Genomic DNA, 13,007 nt, shown 5'->3' with positions numbered 1-13,007 from the left:
TTTTCTAGTCGACAAATTTCTAGAATTGTCGGTGAATCTTGACAGGAAATGAATTATATGTCGGAATTTCGTTACAATTGTAGTGTTTCTTGTGACAATTGTCATAAACTTAGCAAGAGAAATATCTGTTTTTTTTTCCGATATAATAAAGTTTTTTTAATAATTCAATGATGGTGGCAAACAGGAATACGGCCCGCCCGATGGTAAGCGGTAACCGTAGCCCACGTTGGGGCCTGGTGTACCCCTTACATCTCATTAGGGTGTCAAAGGGGTACGTGTTTGCTTTGGCTCCGTGATGGGAAAGACATACATACTAAAGGCCAGTTGCACCAACCACATTTGACAGACTGATCATCGTCAGCCGGCGCGCCCCGGCGCTTTACTATGAAACTTTCCATACATAAAAATTTTGCGAACTCTTTAACGATACGACCAGTTTGGTGCAACCGGCCCTAAGGGTTATTTATTTTTACAGTACCGACCATCTCAATGGAGCTGGCGCCGGGGAGAGGCGCGCTACACCGCCGCAACCATACACATGTAAACAACGTTTCACACTTGCCTTCCTGAGTGGCAGCCCTGGCCGAAAGGTACCTTATCAGGCCCTGGAGTAAAGGTCTCTGCTTAAATAAATTGAGCCTTATCGACAACAAGACAGGTTACACTAGAGGAATTGGACCTAAAGAAATCAATTGACTAAATATATATATGTGTAAGTTTTTGTAATCTTTTGGATTTTTTCCTATGCAATATCACCAGGTATCAGGCCAATTCGAATGGATATTAAAATGATGTTGGAGTTATATCAGTTAGCTGTCTGGCCTCTCACTCGCACTAATACTTGTGCGGACAATGAACGCGCGAATCACAGTTGACTGATATGATTCCAATATCATTCTGATATTGGTTTGGTATCAGTGCACGTTCGAATCGGCCATTAGTAAGACCCACCACACATAGTTATTCAGTTAATCATTTGAACCTTGTTCTATATATAAAATTGGAACGAATTTCGTTTGTTTTAAAATGCGAAGATACAAAGGAAATGCTGCTTTATTTGGTCAATGAAAGGAAGGAATTAAGATTGAAACGGAGTGTACATTGTAATGCACACTGGGCATTACGGGGTTAACATATTGTTTTCGGTCACTTTGGAATTATTTTTAAATGTTAATTCGGTACACAGCGGGACTATAGTTTTATGCTTTCGGTTACTTTTTTTGACCTTTAAGCTCAGTTTCCTGTAAATATCCGTGCCTTAGGCATCGTAAACGTGATATTTTGAAAATACCGTCCATATTTAGATTTTACCGAATCCCAAACAATATTCTGAAATGTACTCACCTGTGACACGATCAACCGAAAGGTACCTTCAGCGTTGTGAATGCGATTTTGCAACTTTAAAGCATCCTGACACACACACACACACACACTACACATACACTACAACATTACAACACAACACTATAACAACACACACACACTACACACACACACACACTATAACATTGCCCCTTCAACATAAATTTGCCCAGCGCGTCACAGTTCTAACTTAAAAGTAGTTACAGTTACACTTTCTCAGGAAAGTGAAGAAAGTGTATTTGAAACTACTTTAAGTTATTTTGCTTGTACTGAACTGTGACGCGGTGGTCAAAGTTATGTTGAAAGAGCAATGTTATATAGTGTTTTACGGTACAAAATATTCTTAAGAAGTAATTCTTAAGAAATATTGTTAAAAGCAAGAATACACCGATAATGCCTGTAAAAATGTTCTTTATATGGACGAATCATACCAGTGTTCATATGACTAGTGCCTTAAATTTTGGACCACTCTGCATCCTACATACATTCTAAATAATTAAATGTATTTGTATAAAAAACACTTTCTATACTATTATGTATACAGTAGCTTAAGAGTCCGCAGCAAGCTCGGTCGTATTTCTCCTTCCCATACAAACGGAGTTTTCATTTTTAAACCACGGGTTGGATTGTTATGAAACCTTACACATATGTACAATGACATGAGCTATATATATGCCTGTAATTAGTTTTCAGCTCCAACTTATAAAACAAACGAAATAAAGAACAAGTAAATTTCGCTATATTTTTTAACTATGGAGCTATATAAACGAAATAATTACAGGCATAGATATACCTTATCCTATTGTAAGTACGAAGTTTCCGAGCAATCTAGCTAGTAGTTTTAAAATGAGAGCGTAGCTAGTAGTTTTAAAATGAGAGCAAACGTAGTTAGTTTGTACGGAGAACCGAGCTTGCTGCGGACTCTTTAATACATTACTTTCATCGGATATTTAAAAATTAAAATTGTACTGAGGTAATAGACGTCACTACAGCTACGATGTAACATTATGACATTAAATTATGCATAAATTATAGTATCCATTTTCTTCTAAACACTAATGTCAATAGAAAAGTATAGGAATTTTTGATAAGGTGAACATTTTTAAGGGAAATAGCAAAGGTGCCTTAAATATCATGTTAAAAATATACGGTCACATTTGAAATCAAGTGCCTATTTTGGACAATGGTTTTCAAACCGGCATTCTTTGTACAGATGTTGTGCCTAATAGTTTTCCATGCTAAATGCAGTGAATGTCAGTACTTTTTGTTCCGAGACTGTAAATTTTCGTGAAAATACGATGGAAAATAATTATGTACTACATCTGTAACTATCATTTAATATTTAGAAATTGGAAAAATATTAATAAAAAAAATTCTAAGACATATCTTTAAAATTATGCGGCAATTTATAATCGTCTTAAATTATACTTCTTCGTTTAATTTCAACTATTTTTAATATTTATGTATATACTTAAAACAAAACTTATTTAATTTGACTTAAAACAGCATGGTAAGTTATATTAAATCGTCCGCCCCTTTTAAACTTATACAGAAAGAGATGAACAGATTATATCGATACTGAAGCGCGTGTAGTATGTTAACGTAATATTTTTTAATTTATTGTTATATCTAATTATATGTGCAGCTATATTGTAAAAAGTGTACAAATTTAATTTATCCGAAAAGAACATTCCTTATTTCTGTTATAAACGATTTAAATACTTAACGTCATTTTCTTGTCAATTGGAGTGTAAAATAAATAAAGGATATTTTTTGGACAAAATTATATTCATGAAAATAAAATTATAAATGGAGATTATGGAGAAGTATATACTATTTAATGTTATTTTTCTATACGACTTGCACTGCACTTGCAAATCATAAGTTTATATAAATCATGGAGACTTAATATATGTACGGCGCCATCAAATGAGCCAATGACGCTTGATTGGCAGTCTATATTTTATTTGTCTCTGATGTAAATTGCAACTGTATTGATGTTACTAATATAATATGTTTAGGGGTGCAATATTTGATAAATTTATTTTAATAGACATATATTTACGGTCTAATCTGTCCAAATGTAACTGGTTTAAGTTAGTTTTAAACATTCTAAAATACATATGTATAGCATTATGAAATTGTCACTCTGGGTTTGATACCCAGCGAGTGCAAATATTTTTATGATGTAGAATACTTGTTTTATCTATGAATCTATTTAGTAATCGCGTTATTCATAAACGCGTTACTGGCCTGAACCACCTATGAATCGTTTGTCCTTATCTGTCATTTTGACTTATGTATTTGTAAGAAAGGGATCTTAGAGCATTTAGTAACTGAAGATGTCATCGCCGTCATTTTCTATACGAAACAGTCTACCGATTTTTGCAGGGGAGGGGACGTCAAATGTATTGCTATTTCTAAATACATGATTTGTGCGTAACCAGTGGCGGATTTGCAGTCTTTGCCGCCCTAGGCCCCAGGCCCTGTAGCCGCCCCTTTAGGCACCCATAATATTGACTACATTTTGAGTTATTTCTTGTTACCATCAGCGAATTTTTTGTCACAATTTGCCGCCCCTAAATATCTTGCCGCCCTAGGCCCGGGCCTACTGTGCCTTAGGGCAAATCCGCCACTGTGCGTAACGTACAAATAGCCATGTCAGTCCATACAAAAGTTCGCACAATTGTGCAAGGTTTTCGGTAGAGGGTTAAGCTGTTAAAGACGACTCCAGTTATTAAATGCTTTAAGAAAGGGATAAAACATTTTTTAACTAAATCAGGTCAGTAAAGTTTTATGAATAAGGGGGTAAGTGTTTATGTCGTCCAGTACCCGTGTGAGCCTAGCTTTTTGGTACTAGGTCTACATGTATGATTGTCCCCATATTTTTTAAATGTAAATTCACTGCACTCACTTCTTTTTCACATCAATTTAGAATAAGGATTTAACAATGAATTTACATTTGAGTCGCTTAACTTCAAACTCGGGTAAATCCATGTGTAGATAGATAGATAGATAGATAAAAACTTTATTCCAAAACATTACCGTGACAAAAAAAAAATTGAACTTATGATAAGAATAAAACTAAAACTTATGTCTAAGTACTATACTAAACTAATTACTAACTACATACTAGGATTTTTTTTTTGTCACGACTGTGTAGTCGCGAAAAGGCGCCGACTCAGCATGTGCTGCAGCATTGCTGCCACAGCGCTGGTATTCTGCCGGAACCTAGCAGTGCGCGCACAGACTCACGGTATGATCAACCACCAGTGAGAAAAATTACAGTAAAATAATACTACTACAGAAAAATTGTGAAAACATTTTGTGTCTTAATTTATATAACATATTTTTTTATGTAAGTTTGGGTACAAATTATATCTAATTTTAAAACAAACGGACTTGGGGGCTTGTGTCAGATTATGCGATAAGGTAGATATTTGCTGAGAGGGTCGAATGGATTTACCCGAGTTTGATGTTAAGCGACACATTTACAGTAGTGAGTATGCTTTTTGTTTTTTTTTATACTGGCAGCAAAGAGGATTGATTGTAATAGAGGTAAAGTCTAAGAGAAAAACGTGCTCCTCACCCAACAGATGGCGCTGTAATGTGCCATGTTTTGCGGTCACGGAATTGTCAACTATTGATAGAGTTACCACAAAATACAGTGTGTTTTCTGTAACAGGAGCAATAAATTAAACTGTAGGCTGTACTCCTCAAACTGACCAACATTTGTTCAGCAACTTTTGAAAATAACTCATGGTTTGATTTTTATTACACTTTAAAGTTTATTCTAAGACGCAATGTATTGCAAATTTTGTTATGTTAAAGCGTGACAAGTAACGTCAAACACACTGATGTCAGCGTACATTGAAGGCAATGTTTATTTTGTATGAAAAAGAGGAAGTCTAAAGGATTCATAATTTTTAAAAGTTGCTGAACAAATGTTGGTCAATTTGAGGAGTACATCCTTTAGTTTAATTTATTGCTCCTGTTACAGGAAGCACCCTGTATATGGAGCAGTACAGCGCCATCTCGTGTACCTGTCTAAATCAATTTAACTTTGCTAGTGGTTTTCGCTATTTACTTACTTAATTTTTCGTTGTCTGGTCAAACAACTTTTTCTTATTTTCCGTTATCGTTGTGTTTCTCATAATAGAACTAATTAAATTTAATATTTTTATTGTTCCGTAAGTACCTCAAAAGGAAAAATCGGAACCCTTATAGGATCACTCGTGCGTCTGTCTGTCTGTCCGTCTGTCACAGCCTCGGAGTAATTAACAATGGAGACGCCATGTCTAAAATTTTCGGTACAAAATAGTCTGCCGTTTTTTGCGGGGGAGGGGTACATCAAATGTATAGGTACGTCATGTCAGATAAACGTCAGTCCATACATATGGTTGACATGTGGTTGACCATTGGCCGCCTATTTTCGACAGAGGGGAACGCCTGTTAATGGCGGCTCCATTGTTAATTACTCCGAGGTCACAGCCCATGTTCTCCAACTGGACTAATTTAGTTGAAATTTGGTACACATATGTAAATTCGTGACCCAAAGACGGACATTTTACGTAAACAAATTAATTTTAAACATGCAAAAGCATTATTTTTTAATTTTTCCATTTACCCCCAAAGTGGCCTCCATGTTAAAAATTCATTAGATGTCCGTCTTTGGGTCACAAATTTACATTTGTGTACCAAATTTCAACTTAATTGGTCCAGTACTTTGGAGATAATGGGCTGTGACAGACGGACAGACAGACGCACGAGTGATTCTATAAGGGTTCCGTTTTTTCCTTTTGATGTACGGAACCCTAAAAACACTGTTTACTCTAATGGCTAACAAGCTTAGTTAAAAATCTAACATAACAGTTTTTTTTTTAAGCTCTGTACCCAAAAAACACGTACACTCAATGACACTGTTTCTCAAGGAGCGAATGACGTTCTCGACCAAAAGGTACTATGTACAGTCGCCATCAGATACATCGGAGCGGCCAAGGTGCTCACAAATATCTGAACACGCCTGTATTGTCAAGGCGTTATAGTCCGTGTTCAGATATTTTTGAGCGCCTCGGATGGCGACTGTACTATGTCGCTTAGCATAAATACGAAATTTACTTGTATCTTTATACGAATAACCTGTCAGTAGGTCCCTATCGCAAGCTACAATGTGGTACATTTTGATTGAGAACGTCACAAATATACATTTTTGTGGTATGCCCCACAGTGTTAGTTAAATAAAGAAATTGTACTAAATAAAACCTCTGAATGGTGTCGAGTTCAGTGATTGAAAACAGTTCAGCTAAAGTTATGAATGATTAAGTTATTCCACACAGTGCCTTAGCCCCACTTGCACCATCCTACTAACCCGGGGTTAACCGGTTAAACCGATAACCCTGTGTCAAATTGTACTGGTAACCATGGTAACTACAGGTTTAACCAGTTAACCCCGGGTTAGTGAGATGGTGCAAGTGGGTCTTATGGGTTCCGGCAGAGCGTTTCACACTTTTTTTAAATAAATACAGGGTTTTATATATCAAAAATACCTTACCGTAAGTTGGCCGTGACCAATGGCAGCATATTATCATATTTCACTATTTACAGTACATCCATTTTCTTTTCTTCATCTCAGGACATTAGATCTTTATACAGAATAGGTAAATAAGAAATATCAATATATAAGCAGCTAAGTGGGCGAAGTGTTTCTAATTGTCTCTCTCTCAAATCTCAGTCAAATCTCTTATTCTTTTCACAGTTAATATTTCGTTCAGACCATTTTAGACATTACGCCCGCTTAGTTACTTCTGCTGCTGACATCTCTGGTTGAATCTCTGCAGAATCTCTGAGGAGAACCATCTCGAAATAAATTACAAAACAATATCGAATTTATACAAATAGAATACACAAATAATAGTCATAACATAAGTTTCGATTATTTTATCAGTCAATAATATATTTAACATCTATAAATTCTCTAGATAGTTTGAAAGCATACAGATAATACATTATGATTATTGACTAGTACCATGGACTAATAAAACAAGAAGACTGACAATGTCTATTAAATCGCGTTCCTTCAATATTCAGGCCGCCAGATGTCGCCACTTAGACCTCTTGTCAAATAACTCAACCTATAGATGGCGCTCAATATTGAAGGGACTCGATTTTATATAGATATTATCCGTCCATACAGTAAATAATAACTATGTTTGTAAAGTATACTCTCCCAACGCTCTGCGGAACTCGCTATGTTTGTGTACTTCGGACAGTCAGCACCAAAACTAGCAGATCAGACTGCGTCAAAAGTATCTATTCTGTAATGACAGCAAAAAGAGATAGTGTCTATATATGTAGAACTAACAAGTAATAGATACTTGCGAATTGTAGTAATTTATTGATATAAGGACGTGCTAGAGCGGGTATCGTCTTGGGTCGTCCCATTCGTTTTTCGTCAAGCTCTTAAATTAGTCCTATTCTGCTTTCGTCACTCATTCTACATTCATCACAATCGTCGGTGGCTTTCAATGTGGAATGAGTGACGAAAGCAGAATAGGACTAATTCAAGAACTTGACGAAAAACGAATGGGACGACCCAAGACGATACCATGAGCTCTTATGTGGCTGGCTAGGCCAAAAGTGTACCGGCCGTGTTGTACGTACAGTCAGCAGAAGTTGCTATACGCGCGAGCTGGTCTAAAAGCGAGGTCGCCGTCATCGAAATCGAATGGGGGGGGGGGGCTTATAATAAGTAGTTGGGGAAGTATTCCTCGTTGTCGGATACTTCTGGCGCGTTGTTTCATACGCTACTGTTGATGCTGACTGTACACCACCGACCAATCTTTGTGAGCCAATGCCTACTGTACTTGTACATCTATCGCTTAAGTAGCTCAGGCCAGAGGCGGATTTGCCCTAAGGCCAAGTTGGCCCGGTGACCGGCAAGATATTAGGGGCGGCAAATTGTGACAAAAGATTATCTGATGATAACAAGAAATACATAACTCAAAATGTAGTCAATATGATGGGTGCTGAGAAAGGGCAGCTACAGGGCCTTGGGCCTAGAGCGGCAAAGACTGCAAATCCGCCACTGGCTCAGGCGGTGTCCAGTAGAAGGTAGCTGTTTTGGGACTAAAACTAAATTATATACAGTATGTGTCTGACCATGGGGCTTTAATTCCAGGGCTTGGTTTTACTTGCTAAACTGAGCTACTTTTACTATGGGACCAAATTTTTTGGCTTTTAAAACGTCGACATCTGATCAGCCAAAATGTATGAAAAAGTAAAAAAAAATTTGGGGTTTTCGGGGTTGGTGCCATAATAAAAGTAGCTCAGTTTAGCGAGTAGAATCGAGCCCTGGATTTAAAGCCCGGTGGTCAGTAACACCCTGTATTACATTTTTCCTTACATAACATAACATACTTAATACAAATCAATTTCATTCAGCCAAGCCTTCAACCAGTCCGTGGCTGACCAGTTCTTACCAACCGCCTCAGTTAAACGGTAGACCAATAATTGGATTTCTATTAATAGGGTAAGGTGGGGTCAGAAGAGCTGCCGGTCAACAATGCGTACAGATGTAGTCCATAATTGTTTTCCATCGTATTTTCTCGGAGACGTTCGTATTTGTCATGTTAGTTCAGACAATGGCAGTACTTTTTGTACCGAGACTGACTGAAACAGCAAGACACGTTCGTAAGTTAATTTCCATGAAAATACAATGGATAATATTTATGCACTACATCTGTAGGGATTTACGTTGTCACTTTTGTTTGCCCCTGCTACACATATGTTTTACCAGTCCCATCGTATGACTTTGAAGTCTCTATCTATTTCTTATAAATTGCAAAATAATATTTATTATTTATTTTTGTGTAGTTTTACTAGTAGTTATGCCATAGTTTCCACAAGTATGATTATAACTGTATTTCTCACTTTTTACACTGAACATATAATATATTATTAGGTAAAAATAAAGTAGGTAGTTAAGCAAAGCATTTTTCTTAATTCTATATTAATATACTTTTTTATGTATGCGTTGGACTAGCATAAGGGTATTTTATAATTATAAATATTGATATTAGCGTGATATTACGTGTATAAAAATATAACATTATCTTTACGTTACTTAATATATTATATCATATTTTTCAAAATTTCATTATACATACTGGTGTCTATCATTTATTCTACACCAAAGAACTGAAAGGGTTTACAGTTGTAAGGTCGCCTCCAGAATCTCGCGAACTAAATTGACAAGCGATTGACAAATAAAATTATACCAGGAATAGCAAAGAAAAAATTGTCACGGGTATATATATGTCGATAAAATGATATCGATAAGTAAGATATTGCACTTACTACCCATGTGATAATTGTTTAGGGGTCACAAACGATTTCGATTAATATGAATGTGACGAGAAAAGTGGTTGATTCGATTGTAAGATCGTGACGTTACCGATGAAATTAGAAGGTGCAGATGCGAATTTGACAAATTTCGATATTAGTATGCAGGTTTGGGGACAAGGTGTTATTTCAAGAGCTCGGGTGTCGCCATAAATCTAAAATTGCGATTTAATTTTCTATAATCCATTACTATAAAATTGCACAATTTTCGAAATACCAAGTAACATTTATAAAATAACTTTAATAAATTACAAAATTACTCAAAGATTTTAACTGACCGCGCAACAGTAGCACCCCTAGCGGTTAATTCTCGCGATAATCTCTAATTCAAACGTTTTTGGTAATATCGATATGAACAGCACGGGTCAAACTGTGGTATCATTTGTGCACATTCACTTGTCAATTTAGTTCGCGAGATTCTGGAGGCAACTTGTAGTGCATAATTATATTCCATCGTATTTTCAAATAAACGTACGAACCTGCGCTATTTTAGTCAGTCTCGATACAGTACTGAAAGTCTACCGCCAAAACCGAAATTCGCAAATTGCGGGGATCTGTCTCTTTTACTCCAATGAAGGCGTAATTAGAGTGACAGAGAAAAATGCCCGCAATTTGCGAACTTCGATTTTCGCGGTTACAGCCCTGAGGTTGACTGAGTAGCATGACAAATACGAACGTTTCCGAGAAAATACGATGACAAACGATTATGCACTACATCTTTACTGAAAACATTGGCTCATTATTATATGTTTGTTAATGTAAATGTAATTTTATCGATCAGATTTATTTTTAGGTGTCCACTTATATGATATCTATAATAAATTGTGCTGTTGAGATTTTTTTGTTTTTCTTTTATCCCTTAAACCTCTAACCGCCCAGAGACCTATAAAAAGGTCTCCTGTTCCATGCTAATTTGAACTTTGTGTTGACAAAATAAAATTTAATTTTGCTTGGCAAGGTTTGACGTATGGGCTAACCGCCAACAGGTTAACACTTTCCAAGTCTAGTAGTACTCGTACAAATTAGTAGATATTTTTCACCACACCAGCTCGTAACTTACTTGTTCTAAAACTGATGAGAAATTTTGCATTTTATCCACAAGAATGGCAAAGTAATTTGATGTATATTTTGAGTTGCTTCCGTTAGCTGATAGGATTGACTTTAAAATGAAGATTTTAATTCATAAAATTTTTATTACCAAACATAAATTTTATTTGATTTGGTTTCATTTCGCAAGGGTTAGTAATGAGCAGAAATGTATGGAGCAGTATGCAGTTTAGCCTCAGGCGATGCCGCTTGGCACGATTGTTCCTTAGGTCAAACAAGCTGATCTGTACGGATATGATGGTCGTATTTGTCTACGTGACAGCGTGATAAAACAGTGTCGGTCCCTTTCTATCCCGCAGAGTTAAAAAGTGAAAGTTGTTTCATCACGTGGATAAAGCGATCCATAATAGGCTTGCTGGCCCGGTACCCGGTAGACACGAGATCGTACCGTGCATACCCCCCAAAAAGAGGAGGTGAAAGGGTCGACTCCCCAAGGATGAGGACCATCTATGCTATATTTGTTCCTGTTCTTAGCAACTAGGGCGAGTTATATATCATTTTCGTATAACTTAGGGCCGATAAATTCATTTTTGAAATAATTATTATACCTTCCCATACAAAAAAAAACTTTTGTACAAAACTAGAACATGTTATGTAATTTTTAGGGTTCCGTACCTCAAAAGGAAAAAACGGAACCCTTATAGGATCACTCGTGCGTCTGTCTGTCCGTCTGTCACAGCCAATTTGCTCCGAAACTACCGGACCAATTAAGTTGAAATTTGGTACACATATGTAAGTCTGTGACCCAAAGACGGATATGTAACGTCAACAAATGAATTTTAAACATAGGGGCTACTTTTGGGGGGTAAACGATAAAATTAAAAAACAAAGTTTTGAAAACTATATCGTGTTACATATCAAACGAAAGAGCTCATTTTGAGAATCTCAAATATATTTTTGTTATAAATTTAGGATAAAAATTTTAGAAGTTATTCAAGAAAATAGACAAAAAATGACCATTCCCCCCCCTCTATCTCCGAAACTACTGGGTCTAAAATTCTGAAAAAAATACACAAAATAGTCCTTTACCTAAAGATGTCAGGAAAACCTATCAGAAATCTAGAGTCAAGCGTGAGTCGGATTTAAGAACAAAAATGCGGTTAACGTTTTTTTAGGGACACAGCCGCAATGGTTTAAGTGAAACGTGATGTAGACAGCTATTGCGAAGGCCCTAGGCCGATATCCGCATAAGGCCGAAGGCCCGAAGCTCCCCAAAGAGGCGTGCCTTTAGCTTCAAGCGAGAGTCGGACTGAAGACAAAAAATGCGACTAGGCTGTATCTGGCACATAGTCGGAATGGTACTTGTAGTACAGTCAACAGCAGAAGTTGTTAAGCGGCCGAGGTGTTCAAAATTACCTTGACATGCTCTTATTGTCTTAACTATAAAGTCGCGTCCAGATCATTTTAAACCACTCTCCCGCTTAGCAATTTCTGCTGTTGACTGTACTGATTGATTAGGTTACTATTGTTACGTGTTTTAAAAAGCAGTAGGTATACAGGGTGGCTAAAAAACAAACTAAGTGTATTCCCGTTGCCAACGTGCAACCTTGAAATCGCGAAGAAAAATTTGGCTGTTTCATACATTTTGGCTGGTCCGTTTTCTATGGGAGGATACTTCTATTTTCGCGATTTCGGGGTTGGTCCCATACTAAAAGTTGCTCAGTATAATCCCAAAACCTCCTTGGCTACGGGAATACACTAATTTTTTGGTCACCCTGTAGGTATTATCTCTCTTCGGCCTTCGCTTTTAAAACACTTTCGGAAGTTGTAGGAAGCGCGACCCGTCGGACGCTCGAGTTTTCAGGTCTACGCATTTGGACACTTGTAGGTACTATTGTTCGGCATTTAATCTTCAGAGATGTCAGAGATATGCCACCACGCCAGACAACTTCATATTACATCTGGTTTTTGATTGACCCATTCGGGTTTTTCAAGACGGTTTCACTCATGTCACGTTTCACGTACAAAAAAAATTTTGAAAATTGTGTGATGTACGGAACCCTTGAAACGCGAGTCCAACTCGCACTTGACCAGTTTTTTTGTTACAGTTTTGGCTGTTACATTCAAACTGGCGCTTTCTTGTCATGTATTCTTCATTCTAGCCGACCCTTTCACCCCCCTTTTTGCCCCAAAACTGT

General features: G+C 36.9%; 1 protein-coding gene across 1 annotated transcript in view; it reads left to right on the top strand.

The window, feature by feature from the left end:
* LOC134678735 (plexin domain-containing protein 2) overlaps positions 1-9,321 on the top strand; it is a 48,942-nt gene extending 39,621 nt beyond the window's left edge. The window contains exons 12-13 of the mRNA XM_063537415.1: positions 476-5,621; positions 5,847-9,321. Coding sequence (XP_063393485.1) covers positions 476-544 — 69 coding nt within the window. The 3' untranslated portion in view covers positions 545-5,621; positions 5,847-9,321. The remainder of the gene's footprint in view (positions 1-475; positions 5,622-5,846) is intronic.
* The last annotated feature ends 3,686 nt before the right edge of the window (positions 9,322-13,007 follow it).

Source organism: Cydia fagiglandana, chromosome Z, assembly GCF_963556715.1.
Source record: "Cydia fagiglandana chromosome Z, ilCydFagi1.1, whole genome shotgun sequence".
Taxonomy (NCBI): Eukaryota; Metazoa; Arthropoda; class Insecta; order Lepidoptera; family Tortricidae; genus Cydia; species Cydia fagiglandana.
Note: the sequence above shows the minus strand (reverse complement) of the source record. Positions and strands in the feature narration are given on the sequence as shown.